Raw genomic sequence first — 21,785 nt, forward strand, 5'->3', positions numbered from 1 at the left:
TCAAGCTAGGCTTTCTTACGCCAACCTAAAGCTTTAAACTAGTTGAATTCTAAAATACAAGACATTCCAGAAGGTTCTCAAAATAAACAAGGATACATTAGCAACTACACAAAAATAAATCAGATAAGATTTTATTCATTCATTTATTTATTCATTGAAATTGTATAGATTTAAAATTAAAATTTAAATAAGCATTTATTTTCGTATTGTATTTATTTATATTTATTTATGTATATGCTATTATCTTGATCAAATAGATATTATCTTTATCTAGATGTCAAATTATTATCTTTATCTAGATGTCAAACCTCGTGAGGTTTGACATCTCTAGTTCCCGGTTCTTCTCATCGGCCACGCGCCTGCGCGACCCCACGACCACACGTGACGTGAGACAGCAGCATGGCGGCCAAGGTGACTCCGGCGACACCGCGTTTGACAGAATTTTTTTGTTTTCATTATTTTAGCCGTCGACTTTTAATTACAGTTGCTTATTATTAACGGGAGAATTGCTAATAGATCCGTAAACGGGATGAGTAGAGACCGCGGTTAACGTTTTTAACGGTCCGGCGCGAGCATCACTGAGCTTATCGCCGCGCTCGCGCTGAGACTTTGTCTGAATTTAGTGTCTGTGAAGATCATAAAACAATAAAAAATATCAGAGTTGTGCGTTAACCCGCATTAATCAGCTCTTTAGCAGACTTTTGTGTTGTTCGAGATGAAGAATTGTTTGTAAAGTCTAGTCAGGCGTGTGAGGATCAAGCTCTGTGGGCGAAACTGGGCTAATTTTATCACTTCATGTGTTTGTGACTGGTTATTTTGTGTACTTAAAAAATTAAGTTTGTTTAGTTTTGCACCCATTCTGTCAAACAGTCCCAATAATGCTGAATGTGCTCTCAAAGATATTTTGATATAAATGAGAATTTGGGAATAAATGCAATTTTGAACATTAGAAAATGTATTCGTTCATTAAAACCTAGTCATTTTGGGATTCACTGAGAAACATTTAATAGATGCAGATAGTTCTGTAAAACATGCAATATATTTCTCTAAATGTGGTGGTGATTTTGTCCACAATTCTAGATCATAGCTCTTTAGTTCATCTTTACAGTGTAATTTAACCTTGATGTGATTCTGCAGGTTCAGTTAACCAAAAGGGCCGACCCTAATGAGCTGAAGGTCATCTTTCAAAAGGTAAGTTAAAGTTTTTGTTTGAACGCTTAATTTTGGTGTAATGTCAGGTTAGGATGTTTTTTTTTTCCTCCTCTACACTGCAGTCAATTCCTATTAGAAACTGCAACCTTAGAAGCAGCCACCATAGATTGTCTTTCATTAAATCTTTATTTCCTTAGTGATGCTGCATTTTTAAATGTCCCTCTGTTGTCATCTCTTCTTCTCCACAGCAGTTTAAAGAGACTGGCATGCATGCTTGAACACAATTTATTGTGTATATGCTTCCTTTTGTAGCACGAATAGGAAAACACCAATCTGTGTCCTTCATTAACTGTCAGTCAGGGCTTTTTAATTGTTGTGTTGATATGTGATCACTTCCGGTCTATGAGATCTTGTGCCTCTGTCACCTGAGAGAAGTTGTTTGTTGAGCCGCTTTGGTTTCAGGTAACACAGAGATTTGTATGTTATGTGGCTATAATAATAGGACTCAAGTGTGTGAGATGGATGTTTGGAAGAAGACATGAATGTCAGGGCAATAGATGGATGAGTGAATAATATCTTTATAAGGTCAGGGGGGCGTCTCGCTTTAGTTTAATATTGATTGTCACCTTTGCACATTTGTCCTGCAATGCAGATGTTGGTACTTGTTAAATACTATTTCAGCTAGTATGTTGCCAACACAGTTGTATGGGAGAAGCCAGTGTTATTTTACACAGCTAACTGCAGTTTCGTTTCTCATCTGTTGCCATGCATAACAATATGACATTTAGCTTCAGGTTCTTCTCTATTTTTACACAAGTCAGGTTACACATTAGACAAACACACATGCATGTTCAATCTTGCTTTACATGGTGCTCAGATGCTGTGATTATGTTTGTGTTGTTTCCCCTCAGTATTCCAGTGTGGTGGATAAGGATGGGGAGCGGTACATGACACCCAATGATTTCGTGCAGAAGTATTTGGGCCTCCACACGCAGCTTCACTTCAATCCTAAAACTGTGCAGCTGCTCGCCGGTGTGGCAGACACTACAAAAGATGGGTGAGACGGACATCGGTGTAATCGTTCAGTATTATAATTCTTGATGGTTTGATATGAAGCCTAAACTTCAGCTCAGATCAAGAAATTCTCACACTTGCATTAATTTTACATCATTTTTTGCAGTAGCAGGCTAATGAATATGGCAAAATGTAGAAAATTATGTATTGCACATACTCTGCTTCTCAAACGTTTGGGGTCGGTACAATTTTTAAAAGTATTTTATAGAAGACTGTATTTATTTGATCAAAAATGCAATAAAAAAAATAAATAAATTGTGAAATAGTAAGCTGTATTTTCAGCATCATTCCTCCAGTCTTTAGTGTCACATGATCTTTCAGAAATCATTCTAATATACTGATTTACTGCTCAAGAGCAATTATAATTAATGTTAAAAAAAAACTATTTATTGTTGTGGAAATATATTTTTTTTGTCTTGTCTTTACTCTCATTTCTTCCTTGATCTTATGCAACCTTGCTGAATAGAAGTGTTAATTTATAAAAAAAAATATCGTATATTTCACCAAACTTTTAAAAGGTGGTGTATTTAATTGCGTGTGTGTGTGTGTGTGTGTGTGAGAGATCGCAGAATGACAACAAGTTGTGTATTTCTAATGTTTCTTCTGTTTTGTTTCTATCCAGGCTGATCTCGTTTCAGGAGTTTCTGGCCTTCGAGTCGGTGCTGTGTGTGCCTGATGCTCTCTTCATCGTGGCCTTCCAGCTGTTTGACAAGACAGGCACTGGATCTGTGTCCTTCGGTGAGAACAGTATTGACTGTATAGAAATGTTCAGTCTTATTTAAAGTGGACGTCTGTATTTTTACATGCTGACATCAAACTCTATTGAAATCAATTCAGAGTTAAGAATGTGTGTTGAGATTTGTATGTATGTTGTTCCAGTTCCTTCATCTTTCATTTAATGCTGCCTACAGCTTGCAGTGTTTTTGAAATGACCCGTAGCGTTTCATTTCCTTTAACGGAGTCAGCTGGTCATAATGTAGTTATGCTAAACAGACAAGCAGCTTAACCTTGAACACACAGACACATTCATTCTCGCACATGGTCACGTGTTCAGAGCACATTTAAACACTGTCAGTAATGTTGCAACGCCCATTATGTTCTTCAGGAGTGTATATCTGAGCCTATCCGTGTGTTAACAGAGAATGTGCGTGATATCTTCAGCCAGACCACCGTGCACCACCACATCCCCTTCAACTGGGACTGTGAGTTCATCCGCTTGCATTTCGGCAATGACAGGAAAAAAAGTCTCAGCTACCTGGAGTTCACCCAATTCCTGCAGGTACAACACCCAAACAATTATGCACACTCATTCATCACATTCATTCACCTTTATTTATAGATTTTATTTATTTATACACACTCATCATGGAAATATCATATTACATTTTTTATTAAAACATATTTTATACTTTTATTATATCAGTTTTAAATAATGCTTATCTTTCTACTACTAATAATAATATAATTATATTGTAATAAAAATATAATTGTGTAGTAGTATTATTATTATTATCTTAATAATAATGCATTTAATATAATGAAATTTTTATATATGATAAACTTAATGACATGTTAATGTAATTTATTAAATTGTAGAGTTTATATTATATTATTTAATATTACTAAATATTCAGTATTATTATTATTTTAATGATAGTTGTATGAAATTATTATTATTTTAAATAATAATAATTTATATTTTTATAATAAAATTAAATGCAACCTCTTAATTAATTAATAATTTTTATATAAAATGTTAATATAGTATCGATGAAATTTTACTATAATAATGTAATATAAATTTTATAATACAATAAAATTATATTTTATATTTCAATAATAAAAGTACATTTAATAATGTTTATTTATAAGATAATATTAGTATTAGATAATATTAATTTAGGCCCCTGGAATGATGTATGATGTTAAATTTTGCACCATCAGGTTTTAATTGGCCCATGCCAACCTGTCAAATCTTGACCCTTTGGTCTTTGGCAAAACTTCTGTATAAGTTCATCTTTTAGCAAAAATCTAATTTCTGTGCTTGTTGTCACAGGAGCTGCAGCTGGAGCATGCGAGACAGGCGTTCGCACAGAAAGACAAGGTCAAGAGCGGCGCTGTTTCTGCCCTGGACTTCAGTGACATCATGTCCACCATCAGACACCACATGCTCACACCTTTTGTGGAGGAAAACCTTGTGTCTGTAAGTGTGTGGCTCTCTTTCCATCTAGTAAACTGTTTGTTGCGATGTTGTTGTAACAAGTTTAAATGTTTGTGTCCTCTCAGGCAGCAGGCGGTGGCACCTCTCACATGGTGAGCTTCTCCTACTTCAATGCCTTCAACTCTCTCCTGAACAACATGGAACTGATCCGTAAAATCTACAGCACTCTCGCTGGGTCTCGCAAGGATACGCTCGTCACTAAAGGTGCGTGCCCTCTGTCATATCCAGTTCTGTTCATCTGCACATCAGAATAAAGTTTTTAACTATTATCTAACATTTTCTTCATCTGTAGAGGAGTTTGTTCATTCTGCAAATAAGTTTGGTCAGATTACTCCTATGGAAATCGACATCCTGTTCCAGCTAGCAGGCCTGCACTCCCAAACAGGGTACTTTCCTTTTAAGTTCTTCCACACATACCATAAGCAGCATTATCAGCTGATCGTGTGTTTGTGTATGTTATGATGTGTAGACGATTAAACCTGGCTGATATCGAGCGGATAGCACCACTGGAGGAAGGAGCCCTGCCATATAATCTAGCAGAGGCGCAGAGACAGGTGAGCTTATCTGTATGAACCGTCAGATAAGAGACTATTAGGAATTGTTTAAATGTGTATATTACTACGGAAATTATGTTATCAGTGACTCATTATGGCATGAAACACACTTTCAATACTAGGGATTAGATTCCAATCTCACTTTCTTCAGAAAATGTAAAATCAGGTTTTAAATAAATATTCAAGCTTCTGTCATCCATCTCAAATACAGATCGGCCCAAACTATTGTACATGTAGTTTTTGTGCCTCGCATGCTTATTTCTTGCTGTCTGTCTGTCACTGCAGCATTCACAAGCGGATGTTTCTCGGCCCGTGTGGCTGCAGGCAGCAGAGTCGGCGTACAGATTTACTCTGGGCTCCATCGCTGGAGGTTTGAGTTTTCTCATTTATAAAGACACCACAAAATGAGTACAGTTTTCCATTCTGCGTTATGTATTTCCATATGATAAAGGAAGTTGATAAGTCATAAACTGTGATTTGTTCAGGTGGTATTAGGAGGAGGGTCAGTACCTTTATAAAAAGCATTGTAGTGGCAAAATTTGGGATATGTCAGTGTACAAGATGAGTTGTTGATCCCTTTTTTCCATTTTCCAAGAAGTCTTAAACAGTAAATTTGAAATGTGCATTTCAAGTTGATTATGACGGACTTCAATGCTAATAGAAACTGACTAAAAACCACTGAAATTCAAGGGTCTTTAAATGAGTCACAGTTTTTAATAGAATGCTATCTTTACATATTAGATTGCTCAAGTGACCGTAAAGACGTTTACAAAATTACAACAGATTTCGGTTTCAAATAAACAATTGTTTTGAACTTCATAATAAAAAAGTACAGTTGCACGAAGATATTAAACAGCAACTCTTTTCACCGTTGATATTAAGAAATATGTTTCGAGCAGCAAATCAGCATATTAGAATGATTTCTGAAGGACACAGGAAAAATTACGTTTTAAAATATATTATTGTTTTTTTAAATTGCAATAATGTTTCACACTAGTGCTTATTTTACTGTATTTTCAAATCTACAAGAATTAAAGACCAATCTTGTTTTCCGTGGCCTCTTTAAATGCACAAGATTTTCTGGTTTACATGGATGAGTATATATATGTTATTACACTTGATTGAAATGTACTTTATCGTGTGTGTGTGTGTGTGTCTATAGCCACTGGTGCCACAGCTGTGTACCCCATAGACCTGGTCAAGACCCGTATGCAGAACCAGCGTTCCACCGGCTCCTTCGTAGGAGAGCTCATGTACAAGAACAGCTTTGACTGCGCCAAGAAGGTCCTGCGATACGAGGGCTTCTTCGGCTTTTATAGAGGTTGGATTTGTGCCATCATCGCTGCTTCAGAAGAACGAAATGAAATAAACTATGTGTCTTCAGCTTTCTTAACCTTGATCCCACTTTCTTTTTTCCTTCTTCTCTCTCTGTGTGTGCGTGTGTGCTTTCCCCATCAGGTCTTGTACCCCAGCTCATCGGAGTGGCTCCAGAAAAAGCCATCAAGCTTACAGTGAGTGTCATCAAACATCCTGTAAAAAGCTGTTTCTAATCAGATGACAGTTAAGCCAATTATAGAGATATATCTGTGTCTCTCTTCCAGGTGAATGACTTTGTGAGGGACAAATTTACCACAAAAGAAGATACAATACCTCTGGCTGCTGAGATTCTTGCCGGAGGATGTGTGAGTATAATAAACCGCACAGACCTGTTAAACTGGGTTATGTTCTACTTGAATGGCTAAACTTTTTGTGTCTGTCTTTCTAGGCCGGTGGGTCACAGGTTATCTTCACCAATCCTCTGGAGATTGTTAAGATTCGTCTGCAGGTGGCCGGTGAGATCACTACAGGCCCCAGAGTGAGCGCGCTCAGTGTGGTTCGAGACCTTGGCTTCTTTGGCCTCTACAAGGTGGGAAACGTCGTATACAATTACATTTGACATTGTAACTCACTGTTCCCGAATCGATGACTTGGTGTGAACTGTAACACATAAATGTTACTGGTTTTCCTCCTCAGGGTGCGAAGGCTTGTTTCCTGCGTGATATCCCCTTCTCTGCCATCTATTTCCCCGTGTATGCCCATACGAAGGCTAGTATGGCGGATGAGGATGGAAGGGTGGGGCCTCTGCAGCTGCTGACCGCTGGAGCCATCGCAGGTCAGAACATGACTCTCGCTTGAACTTTGTGATGCTGACCCAGTTAAGTTAAAGATTGTACACACACGTGTGTGTGAGTGAGTGATTGTGTGTCTATTTTGCACTTGTTTTAGAGTTTATCCACTTCATTGCTGTGTGCTTTTTCCCCTATTATGACTGATTTGGAGATTGTACACCACAATTTTTTTTTAATAGTGTTCACATAGCAAGTGCCACAAGTCACCAAGTACAATCACATAAGTAAAAAAAAAAAAAAAAAAAAAAAAAAAATCAAAATTCTTAAACCCCATCTTCAAGCCTGCATTCCTCTGAATTCAATTTTCCACATCTCAGTCAACAAGCGATACACCGAGCCCATACATTTTTTTCTTCTTTTTTTTTTTCGCTGTAAGATGGAAGAACAGATCTTCCACTACTTTTTACAAACACACATCCACAGTGCACGTGACTTAAATCATATTATTGAACAATTTGATATTCATTGGAAAATAATGTAGAACAAGCATGGTTCATGATTTCAAAATTTGAAATTTGAAAAAAAATATATAATAATCTTATTTTCCCTTAAAATGACAAATATGAATGTGTCATGCATGATAAGACAAGATTTCCTATTGAAGATCACACATTTTGTTTCATGTATTAATAGGTGTCTGGATGTTTTTATTTTACAGGTGTCCCGGCCGCTTCGCTCGTCACCCCTGCTGATGTCATCAAAACACGACTGCAGGTGGCTGCCCGCGCCGGTCAGACGACTTATTCTGGAGTGATCGACTGCTTCAGGAAGATCTTACAGGAGGAAGGCTTCCGAGCTCTGTGGAAGGGAGCTGGAGGTACACACACACACACGCGATGACACTGATGTCATTACACATCCATTACTCACTCACAGTCCTCTCTTTGTGTTCTCCGTAGCTCGTGTGTTTCGTTCCTCCCCTCAGTTCGGTGTGACCCTGGTGACCTACGAGCTCCTGCAGCGATGGTTCTACGTTGACTTCGGAGGACAGTAAGTGCTGATCATGTGAAGCACACGTTTTACTGCATGACAGCAGACCTCTCAGGAGAAGATTCACACATCATGCTTGCAAATCAGAAAGATTAGGTGATATAATATCTGATGGATGAGGTTCATTCAAGGTTGCTATAAAATAGCTGATATACACAAGTGTTTTTGCGCATCATTTGAAATTTTAATAATGTACGGATCAACATTGCTGCTACAAATCATTAAAATGTCTCAAAACTCATATTTATTTGAGGTAAGATTTTTCAATTTGAGAGAAACTAAGACTTTTATTATGCAAGGTTTCATTACAGTAAATTGATTAAAAATGTCATGAAAAGACATTTATGTTGCAAAAAGATTTCCGTTTCAAAAAGACGCTGTTCTCTTAATCCTTAAAAAATTTATCACAGATATATAAACTGTTTTCAACATTGATGGTAATCAGAAATGTTTCTCGAGCAGTAAATTAATATATCAATGATTTCTGAACTCTTCAGTGACTCTGAAGACTGAAGTAATGATGCTGAAATTTCAGCTGCTCATTACAGAAATAAATTAAATTTTTCATTGTATTCAAATATACCAGTTATTTTAAACTGTAATAATACTTCAGAATATTGTTTTTATTGTATTTTTGAGCAAATAAATACAGCCTTGTCTTATGTTCAAAATAATCTTGAAAAATTATGTTGAAATTTGATAGAATGCATAGAATGTTTGTTGGACTTGGTCAAAAAATGGTTTCCTGATAATGGTAGTTTTTTTTCTCTGAGAAAGGGTGTTGTTGCACTTCTTAAACCACTGAGAAATATGGCATGTTGAGTCACTTTGGATAAGCATCTGCTGTAAGAAAAAAAACTCTTTTCCTTTCCTCTTTCCAGCCGCCCTACTGGTTCTGAACCAACGCCCAAATCCCGGATCTCTGAGCTTCCTCCTGTCAGTCCTGAGCACGTGGGTGGTTACCGTCTGGCAGCCGCCACCTTTGCCGGCGTGGAGAACAAGTTCGGACTTCACCTGCCCAAGTTCAAATCGTCCGGGGTCACAGCCATTCACTCCGAAACCAGGGAACAGGATGGTGCTTCGTAAAGTCTTGTCCTCCGGTGGCTGCATGCCTCCCTCCTGCAGTACATTTGCCCACATTTTTCACACTTTTTTTTCTCCCTCATTTCGTTTGAGTTTTTAGGTTGGGGACATGGGAAATTATTCTCGTTTTCAGAGTCTGATTGCTTTAACCCATATCAGTGCCTCAGTTTTAATGAAGAACACTGGTTAAAGCTCATAGTTAGTGTGTTTTCTGAAGCACAGTGTAGGCGTCTGCCACACCGATCGAGACCTAACGTGACACATGCAGTGAAATACCTAACAAGGGCTCTAAAGAAGTTCATCAGCCACTGAAACGAAAGAGCTTTTCATGAAACACTCCTGAAAGGAAAACCATGACATGTACTGTTGGTTTTGTTTTCCTCTGATCCCCAAGACGCACATTCGCTGCTTTTGAGTTTTAATCTCATGGTTATGATGTATTGATGTGACCGAAGCATGCTGTAGCGCTCTTCATTTGCTCAATAGGCTTTGCGTAGCTTGCACTTGTACATCTCATGCACAGAGACGTGTGTCTCTCTCTGTCTGCATCACACTGAGAGTGATGTGCAGAGGTTTCCAAACTTGACTGATTGATAAGAGAAATCATGGTTGATTTCAAATGTAGAAAATAATTTAAATGCATTTCATCCTTGTATTTTATGGAAATAAATCAATACAGTTCAATTTTATTTCTAGTTTGTGATGGTTTTATTGAGTTTATTACCTCAAGCTACAAAAGATGTTGGATAAAGTGAGTTAGTGAAGTCGTTGGAGAACCAAACGCACACATGCAAGATCAACACACATGTCCTGGTCATGTAAATCAGGGAACACACACATTTTGTCCAGTGGATTTTTTATGATTTAAAAATAATGCATGCCCAAAGCACTACTTTTAGCTGAGTAATATTTTGCATATGGTTAGGCTTGTCAAAAATGTGATGTAATTGATTTTTTTGACTGTGCTCAGTGTTTTTGAAAGTCCAATCATATCCAAATAAGGGAATTTTAAGAAAATATGAACAAAAATATGCATTTTAAATTCCTAAAATATTTTAAAATTCTTTTAATATATTTTTTTATATCGTCATTGTCATGTGTAGTTATGAGTATTTCATATTCATTATGAATAAATTAACTATGCATATTAATTAGCTGTTATTATTCAATTGTTCATAATTATTTAACAATTAATCATTATCTAAGGGTTAGGGTTAGGAATAGAAATTTCCAAGATTTGAGAAATTTTAAAATGAATAGACTAAGGAATAATAGATCAGCAATAAACTGAAATATTAAAAATGAATGCAAGAGCAGTTGTGTTATTGGCTGGGAGGTCACTAAATTTAAATTACGAATAATTATGTCAAATTACATATTAAAATGGTAAAAATACATAAATATAACAGGATGCAGACATTGTGAAGCTGGCTATTAACTACTTTGTTAACCCTTCAAGGAAAAATGTATTCATAAAATAAATGGAAAAATAATAACACTCTATTAGTTTAAGTATGTGCCAAAGGGAAGTTTTAGGTTAATGCTAATCAAAAGACCACTCCAAGTCCTTTTGAAATGACAAATCATGGGACATTTTTAAAACCATGATCTAGAGATTGCATTTTGCAAAAAAAAAAAAAAAATATTTCAATCATAAGCGCTGGAATAAACAAGCACCAAAAGGGCAATGCTGTGTGATGGAAGATCGTGGACACTTCTGTGTGTGTTATAAAATGAGCTTTAAGGCATTCAGAAGAACTGAGTTACATGTTAATAGGTTTGCCGATCTGGTTTTTACAAATGTGCATTCAGTCTTTATAATCTAAAAACAAAATGCATTTCTTAAAAAGCTATAAATAATCCAAATGTGAAAGTTTATCCAATAGACGGGACTGTTAAAAATATCCCAGCTCTTTAAAAACACATCTCCCCTGTTACTCAGAGTCTAAAGATGCTGGACAATAGTTTGCATATCGGTAGTGTTATTCTCCCTTTCCTCCAAATCAGCCTCTAATCCTAGAAATAGCTCAAAATATTATAAATCTCCGCCTGATATACAATCTACTTCCACATCCCATCCCATTATGATTATTTCTCCTAAATGTTTAGCAACACTAAGTACTTTAGTTGTTAATAGCAAAGTCTTGCTTTCTGAAATAACATTTGTCTCTAGAATTAAAAAAGAGCCTGGATTAAAATAACCTCAGAGAGGGTGGAGATATGCAAATGCAGGGGGAATGTCATTGGTCAGCCGGGGATGCTATGTTGATCATGCAGCCAATCGTTGAGCAGCCAGTTCCTCCACGTCCTCGCGGTTCTCGTTGATCTCGGTGAGCGTGAGCACAAACCGTGTCCACTCGTCCTGCCGCGCCACTGAGATCTGCTGCAGGAAAAACAAACCAGTGTTTCGATGCCCACAGCTTCACAACTTCATTTCATTGTATTTTTTATAACTGAAAGCGTCCTCCTCACCTCTCCGACGTCATAAATGTGCACCCGGCCCTCAGAGTCGCCGACAGCCACCTCTCGTCCCGAATGAGTCCAGCGCACACGGTTCAGCGCGGGGCTTCCCTCCACCGTCGCGCTCGCTGTGGGAACCTGACGCAGCAGATTATCATTCATTCAAGAAACGTGGATTTGTTCATAGTATTTCTATTATATTTTTGTACCTCTGTTTCATTGTTGAGGTTCCACAGGTCCAAATGTCCGACCCCGTCCACGCAGGCAAACAGAGCGGGGTGTGTGGGAGACCACATGACGTCATACACGTAGTCTGAATTGTCCTCGAAGGAGTACAGAGGCTTATTGTTCTGTCAGGAGAGACACAGAGAGACCAGCGTTAATACTGTTGGCTAAAGCTATTACATATGACTTACGTTCATTGGAATAAAGCTGATATTACATTATATACACACACATATATATATATATAAACCTTTACATTTAAGTTGAGGTTCTAAATGTAAAGTTTAAGTTTACAAAATTACTCAAACTGAAGCTAAATAAATTATTAAAAGTATTCAGCAAAAACTTCGATCAAAGAAAAAAATGAAGTTAAAGTACTAAAATCTGAAAGAAATACAAATGAAAGCTTATTGATCTGTCAGGAGAAACATGAACAGACCAGTGTTATTATTGCTAACTAAAACGATTAAAAACTTTTTGCTAAATGAAATAAAGATCAAATTAAGTAAAATATAAATATTAAAAAAACTGAAAAAAAAAAAAGTTACTAAAACTATTAAAAAACGTTTTCATTAATTGAAATAAATTTGAAATAAAATATAAATATTCTACAAAAAAAAAAAGTTAAATGGAAAATTGGAACTGAAATGTTGCGGTGCTAAAATTTGAAAATTTGAAATAAAAATAAATGAAAGCTTATTCTGTCAGGAGAGACACAAACAGAGCAGCGCTCTGAACTGAAACTATGAACAATTATTTGTGTTCATTAAAATAAAGCAGAAATAACAAAATATTAACAGGTGTAAACTATGTACTAGGTTTAAGTACTAAAAATACTAAAACTGAAATAGAAAATAGAGTTAAACTAAATAATCTAAATGATAAAACATACTTTAAAAAAATAATAAATAAACTGTAACAAATAGTATGATAGCGTATAAACAATGTTTGTAGTGTTTATATCAGTAGTGTGTCTGGCACCTTGGTACTCCAGAGTTTGACGGTCCAGTCAAAAGAGGAAGTGACAAACAGGTGCGAGAAGTCGACCGGTCCTGCCGCTGTGTGGCAGTCGAGGCCTGTGATTGGTCCATGATGACCCTCAAACATCTCACTGATGCCCGCCTTACTACAACACACACAGAGCACCAATATAACTCAGCAGACACAAACAGCTGTACACACACTCACACACTCACCTGCCGTGTCTGCAGGCGCTGTAGACCGACCCGTCCTCGCTGCCCACCACAAAGTTATTGACGTCACCCAGAGGAAATGACATGGAGGTGACGGCCACTGACTTAGACTGCTTGAACACCAGCTCCAGACTGTCCTACACACACACACACACACACACACACACACTCAGAGCCGTTAGTTTGACTGCTGTTGTGTGATTGGATCAATGAGAGCCAATGATTGGCTCCATTTCAAACTGTTGACATTTTTAGAAATCACAGAATTTTATATTAATGCATATAACAGATAATCTTTTTCCAAAATGACTTGTATTGCATTCGAGGTATATGTTTGATCAGTTGATGCATTGCCTTCGAAAAGTATGGGTGGGTAAGATTTGAGAGAAAATGCATTTATTTGAATCTTTACTGTCACGTTTGATGCGCCATTGTTGAATAAAAGTAATTTCTTTAAAAAAATAAAACTTACTGATCCCAAACTTTTGAACAGTAGTTAATCTAGAGGCCTTGTGTGTTTTACCTAATTAAATTAATAATTCTTACAATCTATAAATGATAAATAAATGAATTTAAAAGAATTAAAATTAATTAAAAATCTAGTTCAAGTTCTAGTTCTTTTATTTATAAAGCACATTTAAAACAATCACATGACTGACCAAAGTGTTGTACAACATAAATTAAAATAAAATAAAACATAAAATATATCAGTAAATAAATAATTTACTAATAGATAATTGAAATAAATAAATTGACACAATAAATAGTTGCATTAAAAAAAAAAACATTAAATCAACAAATAATTACATAACACAGGAAAGTTCTTAAAAATCCATCTGTTGAAGAGTTTCTGAATGCTTTCTGTACAGTGAACTCTCTGATGCAAAAACTTTTTTTTTTAATTCTGCAGAAGTTGCCTTTAAAATCATTGGACAGCATTAAGCTAGCTGTGCTAAGTGTGTTACCTGCGGTGAGGTCAGCATGTCCAGACTCCAGGAGCACATCTTGCCGTCGGTGGAGATGCTGATGAGATTGTGAGCGTTCTGCGTCCCCACCACATTCACACAGTACACCGGGTGCTGCACACACACACACACACACACACACACAGATGATGAAGAGGAAGAAGATGCTGCAGACGAGGAGGTGTGTGTCTGTGTGTACCGTGTGAGCCGAGGCAGAGAGAGGCGTCCTCTGCACAGGGGTGCGTTTGTTACTGCGGTTGTCCCACAGGACGATCTGCCCCGAATACGTGCCTCCAACCAGAAGATTGGGATGAAACTGTGCGAACGCTGCTGACATCACCGCAGACTGAACACACAAGTTAATCAATTATTTATTTTATTTGAATTCATTCTTTCATCCATCCCCAAACAACTTGTGCTCTATTTATTTATATAAATGTATTATTGAATTGTTTATTATTTTTAATACATTTATTTATTTGAATTAATTCATCTATCCATCCACACCGCTTGTCCTCTTTTTTTAACTCATTGATTAATAAAAAAAATATTTATTCTTTTTTATGTACTTATTGAATGAATGATGCATTTATATATGCATTCCAGTGTTTTATTATCATCATAATCATTATTACTTTTTCTCAGTGATTCTCAACTTATTTCTATTGCGAATATAAAAGTCCCCGTCTGATTTACAATCTTTTAGATTTTCATGAGATAAATAAAATGTGCTCTTGAGGACAAGATCAGAATAATGCCAAGACAAAACAATACTTTAGATTATTTCATGCGTATGTTTCACAGAGAAATGCGTTAAGCTCATCACCTGGCAGTGGAAGACATATTCTGGTGTGGTTTTCTTATATTTCATGTTCCAGACGAGAGCCACCCCTTCGGGTTCGTGTGGAGCATCTTCATTACTGCTGTATGACGCCGCCAGCAGCTCCGGGTACTGATGGGAAGGACAGAAAACAGGAAACCTCAGTGAAATAGTCTTAAAAGCAGAGTTAGACACTTCCAGCGTGATCATGTACCTGCGGTGACCAGTCGAGACAGGTGACCACTCTGTGTTTGGACCAGCGCTCGTCTGCAAACTGTCTGTTCAGGGAGAGTGTGGCTCCAGCCTGAGACTCTCTGAAACAAACACAATAAAACAATCACAAACCACACATCACACCAACACATCTGCTGACAGATAAACACACTCACCCCTCTTTATCCTGAAGAGCCCGTCCGCTGTAGTCGAAAAACACGTCCACCTGCTCGGAGAGAGCGCGCTCCACGATCCGAGAGCTGTGGTCAAAGAAAGTCACGAACTCCTCCGAGTGAAGAATCTGCTGTTTCTGTTCCTCCGTCAGATCATGAGGGAGCACTACACACAGAAACAGATCCCTTCAGCAGTTGGAAAGCGGCCATATTTTCAGTCTAACTATGTCTGAGAGCACTACCTTCCTCTTCCTCTTTCTGAGAGTCTTTCTCCTCTTGATGCTCCAGAACAGGCTGCGTCAAAACCAAATCATCCTCCTCTTCCTCATCTACACACAGCAATGAAGGAGTTCAGTTTCATTTGCACACTGATGCATTAAAGAAAAGCAGCGTTTGTGTGATTTACCGTCTTTGTGATCAGTCTGTGTGGGCGTCTGGGTCTCTTTTGTGTAAGACACCAGCTCTTTGGGCGGGAAATCCACCTGTGTGACCTTTGACATGCCCAACTTCAACAGGCCGCGTCTGCAGAAAATACAGATGCATATGTTTAGATCGAAAAATACTGGGATACAGTGATAATAAATACTTTTTAATTAATAAAAAATATTGAATAATTAAATGAAAAACAATTGATAATTAAATTAAAATAATAATTAAATAAACACTAATAAAAAATGAAAAATAATAAATATCTAAATTAATTAATTAAAATAAATGATAAAGAACAAATAAACAAATTACAAAAATGAAACAGTAAAAAAAAATAACTAAATAAATTACTAAAAAGTCATAAAACACTAATTAAAAATAATAAATAAATAGTACATTAATTAATTAAAATTTTATATTTAATTAAAATTGATTTGTTAAAAAATAATTTCTAAATAAAAAAAAAACAATTTTTTTTATATAATTAATAGCTAAATTGAAAAAATAAATAAATAAATAGCACACCGAAAACTCAGAAATCGATAAAATTTTATCAGCTGAAGTGTGATAACGTTCACAAAGTCACTTTGTGAATAACACGTTTATGGGAGGCTTGAATCTATGCAAGACTGTCAAAACAAAAAGGTTGAGGGAGCCTTATGAAGTAAATGCTAAACTAAATATTAATTCGGGATGCTACAAAAATAACATTTCATGTTGGTCAGAAAAGGTCAATATAGTAACAGTATGATGTCTGAACGCTTTCCAACAGGAAATAAGATTGTACAGTATTTTGACAAATCATGGGTCACTCTTCCTGGACTCTCTGTTTAATGACAAGCAGGAGGAGTCTGATGATGGAAACGTGTTTGAAAACAATACAATTCTGAAGAACTAATCTTTAAGAGAGTTGTAAATCACATTGTTTTCATGAAAAAAAGCAAGACTTGACTGAAGAATAAATGAAGGTTAACAGAAGGAGAGAATGCAGGAGAAGTGCAGTAGGAGTGATGGTTAATAAGAGAGAGAGAGAGAGAGAGAGAGAGAGAGAGAGAGAGAGACAGCAGTACCCGAGCTGAGAGTCTGAATGGAGCAGTAGAGTAGAGGGGTCAGAGTCCCAATGAAGAGTCCTGTTAGACACACACACACACACACACACACACACAGGCAGACACGCATGCATAAGAGGTGCTGTTATACACAAGTATACATGTGCATGCACACACGCTTCACATTCTACACAATACAATATTGAGAAACGTACATTTGAAATATAATAAAGTTTATCTGCATGTCTGTGCTTATAAGGGCTTGGCCTTTTAAACATGATGGTTGAACGGTTTTTGGTGTAACAGGTCCACCATGGGAGAAAGTATCAAAATCACTTATTTTTCGTGTGTTTTAACATTATGATAGGACTTATGCTTCAAAAAAAAATCTTTTAGAAGTTTTTTCAAGATGTGAAAAAATAAATTAATAGTTTCTTAATGTACTGTATGTAATCATTGACATTTCGATACACCCAAAAATTAAAATAAAATGTTTTCAAAGAAAACAGTGTCAGCCTGAAGTGACAAGCTTATTGCACTTTTTCCAACACTTTGAAATAAATTAATAAAAAAATTGTATTATTTTGAGTTTCTAAAAACTCCAAACCATTTATTACAATTTGATATAAACATTTTGTGACAGATTATAAACATGCGGGGAAAAAGATGAAAGGAAGTTAATACATAATGATCAAAAACATTTTTAGAGTGAAACATCAAAGGAATGTGAAATACAGAGCGTGAAGCAAAGATGAGTTGTTTCAGTTTGCCAGGCGACATATTAAAATAATGATCTGTGTTTTACATTGCGAAGCTGTCATGACTAATGAAGAAAAACAGGATGCAGAATCTTTCATTTGTAAATGATTTCATTCACTTAATTATCCAAAAACAGGCATTATCACATGGTGTTATAAAGTATAAACTATATTTTAATAGAATTACAGTAAGGAAAATGAACAACACCACCGTTCATATGTTTGGGGTCATCTAGATTTTCTAATGTTTTTGAAAGAAGCCTCTTCTGCTCACCAGATTTGATCAAAAACACAGTAGAAATCACAATATTGTGAAAGATTATTACAATTTGAAAGCCAGCTTTCTCTCTGAATATATAGTAAAATGTAATTTATTGCTGTGATGTATTTTCAGCATCATTCCTCCAGTCTTCAGTGTTACATGATCTTCAGAAATAATGAAAATATACTGATTTGCTTCTTCATATTTTAGTAGACTTTTTTTTTTAAATAAATAGAATGTTTAAAAAAATAGCATTTATTTGAGATAGAAATATAAATGTCTTTGAAGTCTTTTAATCCCCAAACGTTTCAGTGGTAGTGTATATACAATTATGTTGATATAAATGTACTCATGCGGTGATATGATATTTCTGATGTGAGTGTACACACCTCGGCCCCGTGCCGCCGTCTCCTGAGTCCTGGCTGCCCGTTTCACTGGGGGTGTCCACTGATTTGGCCGAGGGGGACATGGGAGGGGGGACTAAATAGTGAAACAGACAGGTATCTTCTGTTACTACATGCAGAGGTTGCACTACATACACACGCACAAGCAGAGCCAAGAGGGGGTTTAAAATAAAAATAAAAAAAATGCAAAAAAAAACCATAAAATAAAAGTAGGTGAGCAAAAACAAGCGAGAGCAGAGTGGTGTAATAATCACGATGAAGCAGCAAAACCAAAGAGGATTGAGCAAAAGAAAGAAAAAGAGAGAAGACAAAAGGACAGTGGTTAATATTCATGCAGGATCCACGTGTGTTAAAAAGAGATCAGTGCTCATTCCAAACCAAACCAAATTAATTCATGAAGAAAGAGGATATAATGAACATTGAAACCAGGGGAAATGGATAACAAATGAGTTTATTTGAAGGTTTTGGGTTTCTTGTCAGGTGGTCAGGACAGGTGAGCTGCTAACCAACCAGCCAAACAGGTTTAGGAAGGGCTCAAATAGGTCATATCATATAGTTTTGAAGGAATAATAACAGCTATCAAGTTTTCTCCTTATTATCTCACAGCGGCTGAGCAGAACAAGTTTTTTAGCTGTGATTAAATGGATAGTTCACCCAGTTATGAAAATATGCTCATCATTTGCTCACCCTCATATGTTCCAAACCTGTTTAAAAGATATTTTGAAGAATGTTAGTAACCAAAGAGTTGACGGTAGCCATTGACTTCCATATTATGGAAAAAGATACAAAGGAAGTCAATGGCTACCGTCAACTGTTTATTAACCAATGTTCTTCAAAACATCTTCTTTTGTATTCAGCTGAAGAAAGAAGCTCATACAGGTGTGAAACAAGTGAGTAAATGATGCCGGAATTGTCATTTTTGGGTGAAGTATCTCTTTAACATGTAAACATGTAAAGTGTGTGTTAATATGTAAATCTGTCTGAGGAACAGAAAAATGCTGAAGATAAATAAACAACCCTTTTTCGACCCATTTCCAGTCTGCAAATAGCTTTTTTATGATTTTCCAAAAAAGGAAAAAATATCAACACTCAACATTCACGCAGCAGCTTTAACTACTTTCTGTTATGTAATGCCTGTGCAATATACAGGTGCATCTCAATAAATGAATTCCTGAGTCTTCAAAACCAAAGAGGCTGATCACAGAGTGCTGTATCCAAGCATGTAAACAGAAAGTTGAGGGGAAGGAAAAAGTGTGGAAGAAAAAGATGCACAACCAACTGAGAGAACAGCAGCCTTGTGAGGATTGTCTTTTACTTTCCAAAAATGTAAAAACAAAAATGTTGCTACTAGATTTATGATGTTAATAACAGTCTTTTCTCACTGGAAAGGAGGTTTTGAGGTCTGAAAGTGACAGAATATACATGTGTGTATAAATACTGTATATATATTCTTTCGATATGACCCCTTTTTGTCATTAGGTTGTAGTTGACTAGTAAGAAAAGCATTTCCCATGCTGCTTTGCTGTGTTTCATACCCATGGAGGGGTCCACTATCCCCATGCTCTGCAGCAGAGTCTCTGCCTCCCTCCTTTTCCTCTCCAGATCAGAGTCATCCTGCGGAGGAGACGCTCCCTCCTTCCGTCCATCCAGCTACAGAGAGAGAGAGAAAGAGAGAGAGAGAGAGAGAGATAGTTTCAGTATTACAAAGACAAAGAGATCAAATCACTGCAGTTTCACCACAGCTGACCTCTTTCTTCTTCCGTTCTTCTTCTTTCCTCTTCTTCTCCTCTCTGATCTGAGCCAGTCGTTGTTTCTTTCTCTCTAACTCTGCTTTCAGCTCACTTTTGTCAGACATTCTGCAAAAAGATCTGAATCAAATCAAGTCTTCTGGGTGTATTTGCAAGCAGAGCAATTTGTCAAAGAGTCAACAATATTCACAACACAATTTGCTTTTATGGTTATCAGTTAACTATAATAACCCTGGTTGTAATGCATTATCCTAATGTTTCATATTACATGAGCAGTCTCTGGTGGCCATTCAGAGAATATCACACACACACATCTGATGGTGCTGAGGTCATTCTGGTCCACACCAGCACCATGACTTCAGTATTTCAGAGTCGGACAAAGTTGGGCATAATTTTTAGTTTTATATTTTTGTATTCTGCTTGGATCATGCATGCATGATAAGCTTGAATAATATAAAATAATTTATTATTGATGTTTACTAAAAGAAGGCTCCATGCCCATGTAGCCTGAGAAGAGTTTGTTCAATGACACACACGCACGCGCGCGCGCACCCACACATAGGGGACACTCCTGTAAGAGTCCCGGATGATCAGTCGATTACGCTAAAACCCGGAGAAAGCTCGTAAGATCATCAGTTTGGAATCATAATTACTCATGAAGTCCTCACACATAATTATATATAGCTTTCAGGACATCTACTTATATAATTTGTCTGAAGTGCATTAAATACATCATCTGTCTGGTTGTATCAGCTGTAAATATATGTTTCTTTTTTCTGTAAACCGTTTAAATTTATGTTTTAAAAACCCATTGCATTGTGAAGTCATGCTGTGCTTTGTTTTAAATGAATTTCAGTAAGAATGTAACGTTATTTATTATTATAATGTAAATAACACACGTCAGGCAACGAAACATCGCCATTTAAAACACAATAACCCAGTCTAACATCAAAAAACCTGTTTATTAATAAAGAAAAAAAACAGTATCCTTACTTGAAATGAAATGTTATCTGCTCGGAGTCGTTATGGAGAGGATTATTCTTCTGTCAGTTGACTAATAACTTCTTATCCTCTTTCTGTTGTTGTGACAGCAGCGCTGAATCTGGGATGCGGCTACGGGAGCCGCGAAGGGCTCGTCTCAAACACAACACAGAGGATGAGGCGTTTCATAAAGTGACCGCTAGAGAGCGCACCTTCACTTGATAGATTAGTGATGAACTTTTCTGCCTTTTGCAAGCATCACTTTTTAACATCATTTACTAACAAAATAATCAAAATAACATTTAGGTACAAAATAAATTGGAAACCCTACTAAAAATATACAAAATTAATTAAGTTTTGAAGAGGTTTTTGCTTTATCAACACAATCGTCAATCACTAAGATTAAAGGCTAGAGATAGCAGTAGGGAGAATTTTTAATTAAAAGGAGAATAAATAAATAACTACTAAAAATCAAGGACAAACATTAAGAAGGTTAAATAAAATAAAATAAAGCATTTAATATTCAGAAGAATGAAGTATTTAATAAACTGGATTTATACTGTAATAAAAAAAACATACACTAAGCCTATAAAATGTGCTTTATGTTTTCTAACCATTTAAACCCACTTTGGAAAAAAATATATAAAAAATTGCAAAAAATATGTCTCAAAGTGTAATTATGTATTTATATATGTCTATATATAAATGTACTGTATATATTTATAATATAAATATGTGAAGGCTAAAGTTAAATATATATTTATATATAAAAATATATTTTATTGAGGTTTGCTGTTTACAACATATATTTAAATATATAATTTTGGCAGAAACATACTTATTTGCTGTGTATTAAGAGAATA

The 21,785-nt window shown here is 36.2% G+C and overlaps 2 protein-coding genes across 9 annotated transcripts; one reads left to right on the top strand and one right to left on the bottom strand.

Annotated features, from left to right (window-relative positions):
- Positions 1 to 316: 316 nt before the first annotated feature.
- On the top strand, positions 317 to 9,931 carry LOC128015230 (electrogenic aspartate/glutamate antiporter SLC25A12, mitochondrial-like). Its single transcript, XM_052598900.1, has 18 exons — positions 317 to 411; positions 1,138 to 1,191; positions 2,064 to 2,209; positions 2,849 to 2,964; positions 3,366 to 3,505; positions 4,283 to 4,429; positions 4,513 to 4,651; positions 4,740 to 4,833; positions 4,917 to 5,001; positions 5,287 to 5,371; positions 6,164 to 6,322; positions 6,460 to 6,512; positions 6,603 to 6,683; positions 6,767 to 6,907; positions 7,015 to 7,153; positions 7,828 to 7,986; positions 8,069 to 8,159; positions 9,041 to 9,931. Exons 1-18 carry the CDS (start codon positions 400 to 402, stop codon positions 9,243 to 9,245), a joined length of 2,046 nt encoding a protein of 681 aa, XP_052454860.1. The 5' UTR covers positions 317 to 399; the 3' UTR covers positions 9,246 to 9,931.
- Positions 9,927 to 21,082, bottom strand: LOC128015231 (dynein, cytoplasmic 1, intermediate chain 2a). Of its 8 annotated transcripts, none has more exons than XM_052598906.1 (17): positions 20,935 to 21,082; positions 19,941 to 20,049; positions 19,729 to 19,843; positions 18,179 to 18,269; positions 16,791 to 16,850; positions 15,698 to 15,813; positions 15,534 to 15,620; positions 15,295 to 15,457; positions 15,120 to 15,219; positions 14,912 to 15,037; positions 14,285 to 14,431; positions 14,086 to 14,199; positions 13,124 to 13,257; positions 12,909 to 13,053; positions 11,912 to 12,052; positions 11,715 to 11,840; positions 9,927 to 11,622 (listed from the first exon to the last, which is right to left on the bottom strand). In XM_052598906.1, exons 2-17 carry the CDS (start codon positions 20,046 to 20,048, stop codon positions 11,512 to 11,514), a joined length of 1,884 nt encoding a protein of 627 aa, XP_052454866.1. In that variant the 5' UTR covers position 20,049; positions 20,935 to 21,082; the 3' UTR covers positions 9,927 to 11,511. The 8 variants fall into 8 exon arrangements, with proteins under 8 accessions (XP_052454866.1, XP_052454861.1, XP_052454862.1 ...); XM_052598901.1 differs by having other exon boundaries at positions 9,927 to 11,625; positions 18,179 to 18,320; XM_052598902.1 differs by having other exon boundaries at positions 18,179 to 18,320; positions 20,935 to 21,051.
- Between the last annotated feature and the right edge of the window lie 703 nt (positions 21,083 to 21,785).

Source organism: Carassius gibelio, chromosome A6, assembly GCF_023724105.1.
Source record: "Carassius gibelio isolate Cgi1373 ecotype wild population from Czech Republic chromosome A6, carGib1.2-hapl.c, whole genome shotgun sequence".
In the NCBI taxonomy this organism is placed as follows: Eukaryota; Metazoa; Chordata; class Actinopteri; order Cypriniformes; family Cyprinidae; genus Carassius; species Carassius gibelio.